This window comes from Coccinella septempunctata, chromosome 6 (assembly GCF_907165205.1).
Source record: "Coccinella septempunctata chromosome 6, icCocSept1.1, whole genome shotgun sequence".
NCBI lineage: Eukaryota > Metazoa > Arthropoda > Insecta > Coleoptera > Coccinellidae > Coccinella > Coccinella septempunctata.
The window spans coordinates 29,041,978-29,058,301 of NC_058194.1; the positions used below are offsets into that span (position 1 = coordinate 29,041,978).

At 40.4% G+C, this 16,324-nt stretch overlaps 1 protein-coding gene across 2 annotated transcripts in view; it reads left to right on the forward strand.

Annotated features, from left to right (window-relative positions):
* LOC123314759 (fibrillin-2-like) overlaps positions 1-16,324 on the forward strand; it is a 34,194-nt gene that overhangs the window by 13,882 nt on the left and 3,988 nt on the right. The window contains exons 3-29 of one of the 2 annotated variants that reach the window (XM_044900092.1): positions 2,457-2,539; positions 2,648-2,761; positions 2,922-3,026; positions 3,082-3,177; positions 3,236-3,430; positions 3,496-3,744; positions 3,821-3,976; positions 4,036-4,287; positions 4,422-4,664; positions 4,726-4,875; positions 5,084-5,673; positions 5,907-6,135; positions 6,189-6,494; positions 6,553-6,894; positions 7,129-7,257; positions 7,314-7,565; positions 8,683-8,758; positions 8,841-9,007; positions 9,350-9,540; positions 12,348-12,660; positions 13,888-14,136; positions 14,192-14,394; positions 14,460-14,712; positions 14,770-14,928; positions 14,991-15,273; positions 15,435-15,864; positions 15,922-16,303. In XM_044900092.1, the coding sequence (XP_044756027.1) occupies positions 2,457-2,539; positions 2,648-2,761; positions 2,922-3,026; positions 3,082-3,177; positions 3,236-3,430; positions 3,496-3,744; positions 3,821-3,976; positions 4,036-4,287; positions 4,422-4,664; positions 4,726-4,875; positions 5,084-5,673; positions 5,907-6,135; positions 6,189-6,494; positions 6,553-6,894; positions 7,129-7,257; positions 7,314-7,565; positions 8,683-8,758; positions 8,841-9,007; positions 9,350-9,540; positions 12,348-12,660; positions 13,888-14,136; positions 14,192-14,394; positions 14,460-14,712; positions 14,770-14,928; positions 14,991-15,273; positions 15,435-15,864; positions 15,922-16,303 (6,197 nt within the window). Of the gene's footprint in view, positions 1-2,456; positions 2,540-2,647; positions 2,762-2,921; positions 3,027-3,081; positions 3,178-3,235; positions 3,431-3,495; positions 3,745-3,820; positions 3,977-4,035; positions 4,288-4,421; positions 4,665-4,725; positions 4,876-5,083; positions 5,674-5,906; positions 6,136-6,188; positions 6,495-6,552; positions 6,895-7,128; positions 7,258-7,313; positions 7,566-8,682; positions 8,759-8,840; positions 9,008-9,349; positions 9,541-12,347; positions 12,661-13,887; positions 14,137-14,191; positions 14,395-14,459; positions 14,713-14,769; positions 14,929-14,990; positions 15,274-15,434; positions 15,865-15,921; positions 16,304-16,324 lie in introns of those variants that run through there. The other variant, XM_044900093.1, reaches the window with a different exon arrangement.

Consider the following 16,324-nt stretch of genomic DNA (forward strand, 5'->3'; position numbering starts at 1 on the left):
TAGAAAAGAGGAAAACAACTTTCGAAGAGATTTCTCGTTGAAGTGATAGCTGTTTCCTCAGAATCAGCCAATAAGTCACTGTTCTGAATCATTTATGCTCATGCACCCACATATGCGCACCGTGCAAACCAAAAATAAAAGACCAAGAGGCAGTTCGGAATTGTATCATGTTGCACACTGTGAAATAAAGTCCTCCGATCATTAAAACATATTCGAAACACGTTTCATGAGTGCATTGATTAATAGTCTCATTAGATTCCTGCGGTGCGACTCGAATTGTCCATGGTGTGTTAACACGAAGAGAAAATCACACCGACATATCAATTCAGATGCCTTGAATTCGCAGATGAAAGCATCTTGCGATATTGTCGAATTTATTATATGTTAATTAATGGGATCTTTACATAGACATAGAGACATGGACTGTGCCTTCCCTTTATATCTATGCATGAAATACGGTCAAAAAAAGTGACAGAGAGAAAAACACGTCGGGAATGCAGTTGTCTTTTTCTAGAATTTTGATTGGTCTACACTCACCTCTATGTGAACAAAAAAGAGAAAGGTAATGTCCCGACGAGCTTTTCTCTCTTTCTAATAAATAGCCAATTTCATGTTGGCATTGCTCAGTCCATGTCTCTATGTCTATGGATCTTTATGGATGAAACAAAATCATGTCTTGAAATGTAGCGCTTTATGCATACCTTAAGCCATATTTTGGCGATTAAGCGTCTTAATCGATGTCTTAAAGCGTCTTTAAGCGTGACGTCATTAATTTTGTTGTCGCAAAAATAGAATATCGCTGATGGTTGAGTCATCTGTCGTTGTCATTAGACAGCGAATCGAATTGTGAATTTTTCAATTTTTGTTCTTTGGCTATTATTTGAAAAATATTTATTTATTCTAAATGATAATGCAGAAACTGCATTATTGGCAATAAAAGCACTCTTCCCTAGTAGGAATTCAAATGAAATTCGATATAAACAACATATTCTCCCTTCTTCTTTATATTACCTCTTTCCGCTTAAGGGAGATCGGCCACCGAATGCGAAGTTGCACGAAGTTGAGCATTTTCAGTACTAATATAATCGACAAGCTACGAATCGAGTGACGCAGCTCGTCATTTAGCATTGAAAAAGCACAGCTTCGCTCAACTTCGCATTCGGTGGCCGATGTCCCTAAGACGGCACAGGCCAGAGACAAGATGACTCTATGACACAGGCGCTCTCCACAGACCGCCAGGTTCCGCTTAAAGCGTCTTAAAGACTGACGTCATGACTTATTCGCTCGAATAGCAGCGCTTAAAGACGCTTCACGCGTCTTAATCGCGAAAATATGGCTTTAGAACATTGATCTATGTTCTAAGATGCATACACAGAAATATTGTTATTGAACTCTCTGAATTGAATTGGTTATGTAAAATAATAGTGCCACTTGGCATATGACATGGAATGGACCATTTCAAATTGATTTCTTTGGATCTATCCGTATCATTATTTTTTTTTTAATTTTCGAAAGAAGAATCTTATGATACCTTCTTCCAAATGATGATGGGATATAAAAAGAGGTTTTGTTTCAAGTGAAAACCTATTCTTATTCCATGACATTACGTCAATCATTTAAACTTCGGGAATGAACCTGTGAAATCTCGGTCAAAATTTCAAATCCCCCGAAATGATTGAAGAACTGGACGACTCCAACATAAAAAAATTCATCGGAACTGGCGATCCGGCCCTGATATTCTTCTATTCGGACTGGTGCAAATATTGCCGTATTTTCAAGCCCATATTCAAAGAGGCCTGTTTGGCAAACGATACTTCAGCACGCTTTGCAGCCTACAATTGTACGGAAGGTGAAAGATGGGCTATGAGGGAATACGATGTTCGGTATTTTCCGGCTGTTAAGTTCTTCAAAGACGGAAAATTCGTCAGGGATTTTGAAGGGAACAGAACGGTTGAAGGCATCAAGAAATTTTTAATCGGCAACTTGTAGAACTGAAGAATTAAAACATGATAAAAACCCAGATTCGAACAATGAAATTCAATATTATAACTTGTGCACCTCAATAAATGTGAAATGAGAAAATTTTCGTCAATTACTACTACTATGAAAGGTACTAAAGTCGAGGAAAATATAATCCAAAATACAGAATGAATGATCCCATCTAGATGATCCTTAGATTTAGGTTTAGGGTGTGGAACGTCTTTAGATAGTCCCATCTATAATGGTCTATTAATATGCAGAATGTTGTTTCTGAAAACAGTGAACTTTTTCGTTATTAACAGTCATTTTCACTTCTCCAAGAAGCATAATGATCAATTTTGACAAAAAGTAGAACCTAGAGAGTACTATCTGAGGATATTACAGTTTTCAACTCTGTAACTTTGTCAATAGGAAGTTATAAAAATTCGTTCTAGAGGATATTCTGTTAAATTGGAACTGAACAATATTTTTTTCAGACCAAACGTTTGCCGTTCGAACTATGCCAGTTTTTGCTGTCCTGGTTGGACGAGGCATAATATTTTAGGACTATGTATCATTCGTAAGTGTTTCTCTTATTATTTCCTCACAACGAACATCCAAAAACTGACTCTCAATTGGAAAAACACACTTTTTCCCATCTTGGTTCTTTATATCATCATTTTTCCAGCAATTTGTACGAGGCCCTGTGGCAGAGGCCAGTGCGTCAGACCCAATGTTTGCAGGTGTGAAGCTGGACAAGAATCTAAAGCACCATGCTATCGAGATGGACGAACAGATGAAGGTAAGTAAGTACTTCAGTGTGAATCCTCGAGATCAACGTTTTAACAACAGCACACATACAGTCAGATACAAGCTCTTAAATTTCCATAGCTTGTAACCCAGTCATCCGATAGATACAATTATCAACTACCTGAGGTTAAGCGAAACTATTTATGTTGCAGAACATCAAGGTAGGCCCTGCAGGGCAATGTGCATGAATGGCGGTACATGCGTGGATGGAAGATGTAACTGCGGACCAGGTTTTACTGGGGAATTTTGTACAGAACGTGAGTATTCCAAATTCTAGTTGAATTGATAACAAAATATCAATTTTTCTTGCAGCGATTTGCCTAGAGCATTGCAAGAACGGCGGTAGATGCATTGGACCAGATAGGTGTGCTTGCATCTATGGATTCGCTGGCAAACATTGCGAGATTGGTAAGAAAATTCATTCGCAACACTAAAACCGGTTTTAACAGGCCATTTTCAAAATCAGATTTCAGAACTGGACCTTGCTACACTGGAGCAAGAGGCTCGCTCTGCGTAAATCAGTTACAGGGGGTTGTGTGCACGAAAACGCTGTGTTGTGCGACAGTTGGAAAAGCTTGGGGACATCCCTGCGAACACTGCCCTTCTAGACTTGACTGTGATATAGGATTCATTAGAAACCAAAAGACTGCCGAATGTATAGGTGAGGAAATAAAACCCGAAAGTGGAAAACGTGGAGGATATTCACAAAAACCAAATTTCTTTCAGATATAAATGAATGTGAAGCGATACCCCATCTTTGCGAGGGTGGACAATGTGTAAACTCGATAGGATCTTTCAATTGCGAATGCCCAGAGGGTCAAACAAGAAATTTAGAGACCAATCAGTGTGACGACAAGAATGAGTGCGAGGATGAGGGTGTCTGTGAGAATGGCAGATGCGTCAATACCGATGGATCTTACTTCTGTCTGTGTAATCCAGGATTTATCCAAAGCCAGAACCAGAAATATTGTATAGGTTTGTATGTTCGACTTTACTCTTTATGGAAGCCTCTTCAATGATATACTAAAGAATATTTTTATGCAATATTCAGACGGACGACAAGGGTTGTGCTATACAGAAAGATCTGAGCAAGGTTACTGTAGAGCAAGTTTACCCATGAGACTATCTAAGAAGGACTGCTGTTGTGGAGTGAACATGGGACAAGGTTGGGGAGATGAATGTTCCAGATGTCCAGTTTTTGGCGAAGGTACAACGCTCCGGTTCATGTTCAATGGGTATTTTTAAACTTAAGTTATCTTCTTCCAGACGAACACCGTTTACTCTGCGCTACAACTCAACCAGGAGCCATGATAGGGGAGGAAGAAGGTTCTGGTGGAGATGGTGGTGAAGGTGGTATAGGCCATGGGATGATACCAGGAGGCAGTTCCATAATAGCCGTCAACGAATGCATCCTCCGTCCCAACATTTGTGGACCAGGCCAGTGTGTGGACACAGTATCCGGATACAAATGCATCTGCAACTCTGGATATCGTCTTGGAAAATCACATGTGTGTGAAGGCCAGTGATAATCATTTGATTCGAGTATTTTGACTTCTTTTCCTTATCGAATTAAACTTTTACTTGACTACTCGACTTTCTTTCAGCAAAATTTGAAGGATCTCGTATCACTTTCTTTTACCTTTCCCCCACAGATATCGACGAGTGCAGAGAAGGAAAATGCCAGAACGGGGTTTGTCGAAACACCATCGGGAGTTTTGAATGCATGTGTCCCCCAGGTTTTGACGTATCGCCAGATGGCACCATGTGCACGGATCATGATGAATGCGCAGAGATAGGAATGTGCAGCAACGGCAGATGCGTCAACATGGATGGCAGCTTCAAGTGTCTTTGCAATCCTGGATTCAAGCTGTCGCCTTCGATGTTCGCCTGCATAGGTAACTCCAGTCGATTCCTGATATATTCGATGGAAAATTCAAGTCCATTTTTCCTTTCTAGACATCGACGAGTGCAGTGAGAATCCGAGGATATGTCTGAACGGACGATGCATGAACATTCCTGGATCTTACATGTGCCATTGTCTACCTGGATTCGTAGAATCGAGCGATAAAACATTCTGTAGTGATATGGACGAATGTGCTAGTACTGGTGAGTAAAGCGATGGAACTTGGTGTACCCCAAGGCTCCCACCTAGGCCTCTCATCTGAACTGAATCTGCAGTTTTAGTGGTGTTTCCGAAGGCCATTTCATCATGTACTGTTTGAAACGGCAGTTTTACTTGAATTATCCAGATTATTGAAAATCTCAATTGCTTTTTTCAAAACTTCTGCATCCTCACGAAATTTCTTCCTTTCAGGGATGTGTGACCACGGCAAGTGCATCAATATGGAGGGCTCTTTCCGCTGCATTTGCGACTCTGGCTACCGCCTCGGTCCAGACGGTAGACATTGCGTAGACATCGACGAATGCCTATCGAGACCTTGCCAATCCGGTAAATGTTTCAACACTCCTGGAAGCTTCAGATGCGAATGCCAATCCGGCTTCAGCCTAGGACCAGATGGCCGCTCCTGCCTCGATACCAGAAGGGATCTTTGTTACCAAGAATACAGGGACGGTCTCTGCTTCAACCCGTCCACCCTTGCGGTCACAAGGTCCAGTTGCTGCTGTTGCGCCCTCTTCACCGGTAAACCAATGGGTTGGGGCACGAACTGTCAACCATGTCCCATGCCTGGCACCAGCGATTATGACGTTCTTTGTCCCCATGGGCCAGGTTCCACGTTTGACGGAAACGACATAAACGAATGCGCCCAGAATCCTAATATTTGCCAAAATGGAGCTTGCGAGAACATGATTGGAACATATCGTTGCATCTGCAACACTGGCTTCGAAGTTGACGATACAGGGAAAGTTTGTACGGATATAAATGAGTGCGAGATAGAGGAATTGGTGAGTAGTATTCACGATAAGGTTTGTTGACTCAGAAAAGATATATACATATTTACCAAATATTGATACTCCTGCAACTTCTTGAGTTGTTAACTGTTTTGAAACGAGTTGAGCTAACTCATTATACTTCAGCTGTTCCATCAAAATCTCTTTCAACCTGTTAGAAGTCATTGAAAGCCTTCCAATTTCCCTCCTAAGAATTTTGATTATGAATTGTTAGATCACTTATGCAGGTGTGTAGCGGAGGACAATGTCGAAATACCCCAGGCAGTTATCAATGCATATGTCCATCTGGAACCCAGTTAAATCCTATAACTTCGGTTTGCGAGGATATTGACGAGTGCAAAGAGCTTGGTCCAGAAGCAGCATGCTTCAATGGAGAATGTGTAAACACTTTTGGGTCTTACAAATGCGAATGTGATCCTGGATCAATATTGGACAACACTGGGAGAATATGTATCGGTAAGTTTTGTTCCAATTCTATATGAATCGATGTTTCAAACCGATCGTTTCAGATAACAGGAAAGGGTCATGTTGGACAAAGCTGAATCATGGTAGATGCGAAAATAATCTACCTCAACTGAGTCGCAAGACAGAATGCTGCTGCTCCATTGGAGTTGCTTGGGGTTCCCCTTGCGAGAGATGCAACAGAAACGAATGTGACTGCCCTCCAGGTTATGCAAAGGTTGATGGAAAAGCTTGCGCTGATATAAACGAATGCGATCTGAACCCTGATATCTGTAGAGGTGGTGGCACGTGCGTCAACACAGATGGAAGTTTCACCTGTAGCTGTCCTCCAGGTCTTACCTTGGACACAACAAGTAACTAGATTAATTTACAAAAGATCTCCTAGATTTGACGACTACCAAACTTTTGCAGGAACTCAATGTTTGGACGTGAGAGAAGAGCTGTGTTACACGAGATACAAACATGGGAAATGCGTGAATCCTATCGAGGGCATATTTTACAAACATCTATGTTGTTGCACTTCAATAGGAAGAGGCTGGGGTGATAAATGTGAGGCTTGTCCGAGACCTGGAACTGCTGCTTTCGCGGAGCTCTGTCCCAAGGGTCTTGGTTTCGTCGACCACAGGGATATCAACGAATGCACTGAATTTCCAGGGATGTGCCAGAATGGTAGATGTAAGAACACCGTTGGTGGATACAGCTGTAGATGTAATAAGGGATACGATTACGATGACAGTAAGGTTAAATGTGTTGGTGAGTATAATTCTCAAAAAAACGACAAAATAGTTGCCTGTATTCAGTGGCTTGGTTTCTCATTTGCTACGAGAAACCCGCGTGAGTTTGGCAGCTTATGTTTAAAAATCTGATAGTGCTACAGCTTGCTGAAGAGGACATAAGATTGGCAATTAAACAGGGAATCTCAATAAACAGATGATTTTTTGTGTAAATATCTTTCCCTTTTGGTAATATTGATTCTCATGGTTGCAGATATTGATGAGTGCAGTCTTACAACGAGTAACGTATGCGGTAATGGCGTTTGTAAAAATATACCTGGTGACTTCGTTTGCGAGTGTAACGAAGGCTTCAGAGCCTTGGCACCTATGCAAGTTTGCATGGGTGAGTATTATCTACTATCAAGGAATTCTTCCCTAGTAAAATTTCTCGGTTTTCAGATATAAACGAGTGCGAAGAAATTCCTGGGTTGTGCAGAGGAGGAAGATGCATAAACACGGAAGGATCTTACAGATGCGAGTGTCCTCCTGGTCACGAGTTGGCACCAGATAAGCAGACTTGCAAAGACATCGACGAGTGCTCTATTACAAGTGGAATATGCTCCAACGGAGTTTGCGAGAACATGATGGGAACTTATCAGTGTGTATGTAATGAGGGTTATGAACAAACAGGAGTCAAATCACATTGTGAAGGTTAGTTGACCAGAATTTTCGGTGCCCCCCAGCCCACTTACTAAAATCGACTAAATTTTCAAGCAAGCACGCATTGAACTACATTGAGCTTTCCAGCCCCGCGTCTGGCTACGTCAATGGTGCTTTATTACCTAAAGTTGTAGTAAATCGATGCACTTTTCTGGAGTTAATTCACATCAAAAGTTATGATGAATCATAGCATTAAATTATCTGTAATTTGATTCTTTTTTTGGCTACGATGAAATTTTCATCATTCTGTAAACCCGACAAAAAAATTCTCAAATATTAAGATGCCACTGCCAATATTTGTGTTGCCTTATCTCACTACATAGATAGTAACCCTCGTAAATGAAAAATCTCCAGTAATTCATTCTACTACTATTATTTAACAGGCCTCTCTCCAAATTTTCTCAAGCTAATGTTGATAATTCTGTTGGCTTGATTTCAGAGGTCTAGCTCGGTGCATATTTAAAAGTATCGTTTTCTTGTGGGACCCAGGTCCCAGACTGACGGAAGCATACACTTGATCTGTTATAAATGCAACATTCTCTTGTAAAACCGTCACCTGTAGAACCCTGGTTCTAATAATACCCGAAGAATTAGAATTATAATTAGAAAACCGTTATTGTTACTACTCTATAAATTTCGTGGATAAACACTGCATCAAGTACCCTATTTAACATGGTTTCCACTGAATTTTACAGCTGGAACTTGAATTTATCACTGAATGGAATCACTGTGGAAACGCTGTTAACAGAAAATAGAAATAATATGGCCAATGATTGTGAGGCCTCTGTTAACAGGTCGAGTTCAGTCAACCTTAAGATTTGGTCGTGGTTACTAAACACTAGTGAAAAGCGAATTTCAGCTACAATTTTTCTCGTTTTTGATCGTCGTGAATAAAAATCAGTGGAGCATGTAACTTACCGATGACCGTATAAAAAATTGAACACTAAGATATGTTTTCACGATATTTAACCCAGAGGGGATGTTAGCAGTACAGATAACAGCTTGTATTGGTTTAGTTGTCTTCGCTTTTTACATAGTTTTAAGTGGTGAATATATTTTCTTGTCCATCCTACTATATTTGAAAATTATAATTCATAACTTCTTTCAGATATCGATGAATGTGAGGAAGAGCCATGTGAAGATATTTGCGTTAATACTCCAGGCAGTTTTGAGTGCACTTGTGGGTAAGGCACTATATTTTTTTTATTTCTCTTCTAGCCTTGGAAATGTTGCTGTTCTTGAGTTAAAAACAATGGTTTTTCACAGGTCTGGATATGCTTTGATGCTGAATGGAAGAGGATGTATGAATATTGACGAATGTAAAGAGAATCCTAGAATATGTAATGGAGGAAGATGTGAGGATATTCCAGGAAGTTACATTTGTCATTGCACAACAGGGTTGATTCCAGGACCAAAAGGAACGTCTTGTTTAGGTACGTTTAGCTATTTTTTTCAACGTTTGTGGGATGTGTAGCTTGAGGATTATTTCTTTAATTGACTTTGGCCTTCGCAGAAAAATGACTCACGCAAATATTCATATAAAATTGAGACATCAAATTGAAAAAGAAATCAACTATGTGAATACAACGAAATATTGAAAATTGTGCAAGAAAAATAAACCTCAGTTGGTGTTGTTGAAAACTGAAATTTACCCAATGTATAGGTCTGGGATTTAGAATTTTCGGGTTATGTAATTGATTTTTTTTGAGTTGGAAAAATGACTCTGGATGATATTGTTTTAATAATTCAAATTTCGTGTCTTTCTGATGTTTCAGATGTCGACGAATGCAAAAATCCCAACATTTGTGGGAATGGTGAATGTATCAATAGCCTTGGATCTTTTCACTGTCGATGTGAAGAAGGATATTCTGTGAAACCTGATGGAGGTCCTTCTTGTACCGACGATGATGAATGCTATTTGGGCACCCATGAGTGCCACGAAAACGCCAACTGCATCAATATTCCTGTGAGTACTCCTAATAAATGTAATGGTATTAATCTTTGTTTTTGTGCACAATATTTTCAGTTTTTTATAATGTGAACCTTCAGATTGATTCTGAATTCTGTTGTTTTGGTTGAAATTTCTCGACGTAAAGACAATGATGTAAATTTATAAGAAACTAGTTTATTTCATGGAGAAACGACTGGTCATTGGACGCCAATAAAAAATACCACAATGCTTATGCTTACAGTTTGTATTCGAAGAACATTTCAACATTTTCACCACCACTCTGGTGGTACGAATGGTGGGGGATACCTAAGGCAATCAGTACAAGTGCATTTCTTGAAACAAGGCCTCTTGTACATGGCATAATTGTCCACGATCAGGTTCCTATGCAGCATGTGGAACAATCTCTTATTGTTGATATCGTGCTCCTTTTGTTTTTTCACCGTCAGCCTTTTGGTCAACTTGTCCAAGTACTTCGTCTGCCGTCTATCCACTTTCTCCTTCCACATCTCGTCAACAAACTTACCAGGAGGCATCATGCCGTTTCCATAACGGAACCTCTTCTGCTTGGGTATCGCTGGCTTCGGGTTCCAGTCATAAGTGGCGTCAGTTTTTCGAAGAAATATCTTGACTTTTTTGGTGTCCACAATGATGTGATCCTGGGAGAGGTTGTAGTCGAGGCAGAGGTTCTTCTTCGGGCGCCAGTAAGGGTAGACGTTGATTTTCGGCTTGGTGCTCGTTGCCGGTATGTCGCATATTTTCCCACCCCCAAGCTTTTCTATTATATCCTCCTCGATTATGATGCTCTTGGCAGAACGTGTCCTCAACACTGGAAAGGCTGATGGAAAGGGGCCCTTGGACATGGTTGGTAGTTTCTTTAAATTTTGCTGGGATTTACACTGGAATTTTCAAGATTTGTTCGGTCGAATTTGACAGTTTGATTTTCTAAATACGTCAAGGGACGTCTGGAAAAGCTAGAGAGGATGACACCCCAATTATTGTTGCTATTCTTGACGTTTTCCAGAAATCAACCCGAGCACCTGTTTTATAATGTTTTTGATTTTTATATCAGATAGAAACCATGAAGAAAAAGCACCTAATTAACGGAATCAATCAATAGTTTTTTAGTATAAGTAATATCGTTGGTGATTGACTTTTCTTGAAATTATTATAAAACGCAGAAGCAGGCCCGGATCTACGATTTTTTCTGACCGGGGCAAATATTTATGATGGCGCCCCCTTTTAAGGTTTTAAGGTAGGAAAAATCTAATTGCATATTATTCGTCATCACTTTCAACCCGAGTTATTTTTTTCACTAGTTCGAGGTCGTATAGATTACGAATATGCAATTAGATTCTTCCTAAGATGAGTACTTTGGGAAAAAAATCACTCATATTTTTTTCCCATTGTTCCATCAAAAGATATTTTTTCTCATTGTTCCATTGAAAGTTATTCTTTTCCCAAAATACTCCCAAAAATTGCATAAATAAAAAAAAATTAAAAAGTTTGTATTTACAAGAATGTCGTTTGCAACTCGCCATCGTCTATCGTTTTTACCCGCGCTTCATGAACGAAATTATTCCGAACAAAAATTTATTTTTGTAACTACATATATCGACCCGGATCATTTTACATATTAATTCAAGGTAGATCACGAATATGCAATTAGATTTTTGGAGGATCAGTATTTTGAGGAATAAATCACTTTTAGTGCAAAATTTCGGAAATATTGGTCAACTTTGAGGAGCTGTAGCAGCTAGAAAAAAGGCACTAGTCATATGCTGTTTTTTTGGTGATGAATTGGTTCTTTGCAAATATAAAAATCCACACTTCATTCATCTACCTCGAACGGTTCAGATTTTATGAATTTCTCCGCGAAGGTCCAAAATTTCCGATTTTCCATCGACCATAACTTGAAAAGTATTTTTTTTTAATATCTGTTTGCATATTCGTGTTCTACGCCCCCGAATTAGTATACAGAATGAATTCGGTTTTGATCGGAGACCAAAAATATTCTTCAGAAAACCGCCCACTTTGTATATATTTCATTTTGTGAAAACAGTAAAAAAAAAACTCAATTTCGTGAAACTTTTGTATAAAACATTTTTTTGTACCTCTTTTAGTAACAAAGTTAAAGGGGGGCTTAAATTATGGTGAAAAACTCGGTACATCTATGGAAAATTTGAAAAAATTTCGATTTTACCGATTTCCACCAAAATTGGTGTTTTTACTAAGGCATAGATTACGAATATGCAAACAGAATTATGCTGAAAGGATTAGTTTTTATGTTATGGTCTATAGAAAATCGGAAATTTTGGCCCTTAGTTCCAGATGAGAAGGCGATGAGTCGGCAATTCCCCAGGCAAAGAAATTACTGCTTGCGACGCAGTGTAAACATATCAGATCTTTCAACCTATTTCACCCAAGTGTGGCGGTCATTCGTAGATGACTGAATAATATGCAGTTAATTGATCCCTCATTGATTTTAAATATTTTAGGCATAGTGATGGTTTATCATGTTTCCATTCTACAGTTTCCATTTTAGCACTAGGAAATTAATTTTTTCCGAGAAAATCAAAAGTACAAAAATTTCAACCTCTGGTTGATTTTGGCGCCCCCTTAGGCTGGCGCCCGGGGCAAGCGCCCCGCTTGCCCCCCCCTAGATCCGGGCCTGCGCAGAAGAATCCAGTGGAAACTGTATGATAGAAAAAAGTACAAACTTTTTCATGCAATATCCTCTACTAGCCCTAAAATGTCAGCTGTCATTCAGTTTTTCATGTTGGCAACACAAATGGCGGCAAATTCAAATTTCGAACCTTTTCCAGGGATCCTACCAGTGCAGGTGCATGGACGGTTTCACAGGAAACGGCAAGAGTTGCCGGGACATCAACGAGTGCAAGACCAACAACGGTGGCTGTCACCAAAACGCCCAGTGCGTCAACAACGATGGTTCCTTCAAATGCGAGTGCGACGCAGGGTACAGGGGCGATGGGTACTCTTGCGAGGACATTGACGAGTGCACCAACGATCCCAACCTGTGCGAAAACGGTCAATGTGTCAACTACGCTGGTTCCTTCCGATGCGAGTGCGAGATGGGCTTCATGCATCCCGAGGAGGGAAACGACAGGTCTTGCGTTGGTAATTTACATTGATTTATTAGTGCCATGCTTCTTTATTTCAATAATAAAATGGATCACAAGTTACGATCATAATTTCGTTGCTATGACGAAGAACTAATGAACGATACCAGCATGACTACTTGTGTTGGTCTATGTTGAATTCTGGTTTTGTGATTGTCAGTGATTGGTATGCGTCGGTCATCTCAACTAGCGATTATTTGAATTATGAGGCATTTGAACTACCAGGCATAAGAACTACAGTATGTTACATCTACCAGTCACCAGAACTACTGCTCATTCCAACTAACTGAATTTATATATTTGCCGATCAAAAACGCATCTCTCTTTGAGTTAAACTCTTGTCCAAGATCTATCTACTGGCTTACTGAGAGAGATTAGGTTCCCATGCGATCTCAGGACCTATTATGTCCCCCATCAGGGCTGTTCTGGCCATTAAGTCATCTAAAGCAGTTTTTTTGCGTTAGCTTCCAATGGCGATCTGGAGTTTCTTCCTACTCCCCACAAAGTCTCGTCAGTTTCTGCTTGACCAATTCTGTGTAGGTAGCAGGTGTAGCATATTATTGCTAAGATACAGATAAGATATCGCAGTGCTGAAGTTCCAAATCTGATAGTACGCAAAATCTTCAATCTAATTTGAAATTGAGGTGAAAGTTGCACTACACATAAGTCAAAAAATAACCAAGTTTCAAAACAACCATAAACAAAATTTTCGGAGAAAACTTCAAACCCCTGATGATGACTATAAGTGTGGCTTTTGATACGAAATTTTTATTCTTCTGAATCAAAAAAAAACAATGAGAAAAGACAATTCACAGCAGAAGAACAAATGTAAGTCCAGCACAGATGTGATTATAGTTTTCAAACTGAGAATTATTTCAGTTGACAAAGCAAAGCGAAATAAAGTTTTAGAGAAAAAGATGGTTATTTCAAAGTATGTATGAGATCCTATTTAAGCTGCTTGATTCAAGAGTTTTGCTTATTTCGGTACTGCTTGATCTCGCGCTGAAGTCACAGAGTTTTCACGTCAAGTTTTGACCACCACGAGCATAAAATTCATCGAATTGCATTTAAGTCTGTATTATCACGGACTCTTCGATCTTGAAAGCATGTCTATTCTTCTACCTACTGTCCAATTATTCGTAAAATTCAGAACTAAATGGTTGAGGCTTCTGAGAATTGTTAGACATATTGATCGATGTTTTCTTGAGGAATGTTTTTCTTACAGACATTGATGAATGCAGCATGTTCAACAACTTATGTATTTATGGTAAATGCGAGAACCTCTTCGGCGTTTTCCGATGCGATTGTCATGATGGCTACAAAATAGACGGCTCTGGGGGAAACTGCACAGACATTGACGAATGTGAGAGTCCCCAGAGTTGTTTGTATGGGAAATGTTCAAATTTGGAGGGCAGCTACAAATGTACCTGTCCAACCAACCATGAATTGGTGGCAGGAGGAAATGCTTGCATTGGTATGGGTAACATTTATGCACCCCTGGCAATTTTTTCATTGACACATCCTTTCAGACAGAAGGACTTCGCGGTGTTATCTCCACGTAGACCAACGAGGATGTTCCTCCCCTTCTGCAAACTATGTCACCAAGGCATCTTGCTGCTGTTCAGTCGGTAAAGGGTGGGGTCCTAATTGTGAAACTTGCCCGCCCTTAGATAGCGAGGAGTATCAGGAGCTCTGCCCTGGAGGAATGGGATACAGACCAAATGATGTTACGGTATATTCCACCTTGACCAGGAGTGAGACGAGGTTTCACTGTAATATATTCTTCATATTTTCCAGGTTGTTTTGGAAGACATCAACGAATGTGAGGAGCATGAGAATCTTTGTCAAAACGGATACTGTACCAACACTTTCGGAAGCTTCATGTGTTCTTGCAACGAAGGTTTCAAGTTGGACGAATCTGGATACGTTTGCGTTGATATAAACGAATGTGTTGAGAATCCAGGGATTTGCAGCGTAGGCCAATGCATAAACGAACCAGGAAAATATCATTGCCAGTGTCCTGAGGGATATATGCCCCTTCCAGGCAGAAGTAAGCTTGAAAATTTTTCAATTACTTTCGTAATTTTGATCTTTCACTGTTTTACAGAAGAATGTGTGGATTTGAGAAAGGAAACCTGTTACCTGGAGTATAGTAGATGGAGATGCTCTGCGCCGATGACACAGAATCAAACAAGGAAAGTCTGTTGCTGCTCTATGGGTCAAGCCTGGGGTTCACCTTGCGAACCATGTCCCCTTCCAAATACAAGTAAACAACTCTTGTTCAGAATTCGGCCAAGAACTTCCATTAACCTTATGGTTCTTTTTCAGGTGAATATGTTGGTCTCTGTGGTCCCCACCCAGGGCAAATAATGAACCCGATGACGAATAAATCCGAAGGAATAAACGAATGCGAATTGATGCCGACGATGTGTAAGCACGGACAATGCATAGACACTCCCTCAAGTTTCGAATGTCAGTGTAACAGGGGTTACATTTACGATGCTAATTCTCATCAGTGCATAGACGATAATGAATGTTTGAAATCACCCTGTAGCGGAAACGCTCAGTGTATCAATCTGCCCGGCAGTTTCGAGTGCAAATGTCCTGAAGGGTAAGTTTCTTCAGACATATGAAATACAGGCCTTCTTTTCTCCTCTTGATGAAACTCTGATTATATCGAAGAAGAGATATGTGCCAAAGACATTTCCTTGTGGAACTCCACTTATCTTACTTCAGAAACCCTCAAGGATGAAGTTATCGTTATCTTTTCAGATACAAACATGGTTCCACTTTCGTGGACTGCGTAGACATCGACGAATGTATCGAGAGACCGCACATATGCCAACATGGGGAATGTAAGAATCTGCAAGGTAGCTTCCAATGCGTCTGCGACTCTGGCTACTACCTGTCGCCTTCAAGAGATACATGCGTGGACGTTGACGAATGTGTCAGACACCCCAACGTATGCAAGAATGGCACTTGCGTCAATATGGCAGGGGAGTATAAATGCCATTGCAACCCTGGATTCAAGCTCAGTCCAAACAACGATTGCGTCGATATAGATGAGTGTCACATGATGCCGTTCTTGTGCAGGAACGGAAGATGCAGGAATACCGTTGGTTCGTTCGTTTGTGAGTGTGCCACCGGGTATACCTTGTCGGCCGATGGGCATAACTGCAGAGACGTTGATGAATGTAGAGAGGTATTGGTTCTATCGAACTCAAAAACGATCAAAGTATACTAAAGTTCTCAATTTCAGATACCAGGAACTTGTCCCTTACCAGGAAAGTGCACGAACGTTATGGGATCCTTTATATGCAGCTGTCCTGCTGGTTACGAACTGAACCAAGATCTGAGCACGTGTGAAGACATCGACGAATGCGAGGTGAATGCTGGCTCGTGTGAAAACGGTGTTTGTCAGAATACAATTGGCGGGGCTTTCTGCACTTGCCCCGATGGTTACAAGATAGACCACGTGATGATGAGATGTATAGATGTCAGGCAAGAACAGTGCTACGACAGTTTCAGCAGGGGACAGTGCCAAGAACCCAGAGGCATGCATATATCTTTGAAGGAATGCTGCTGCTCCAAAGGAGCAGCCTGGGGAAGATATTGCAACAGATGTCCACCAGAAGGCTCTCGTAAGTATCATTAGAGAAGGC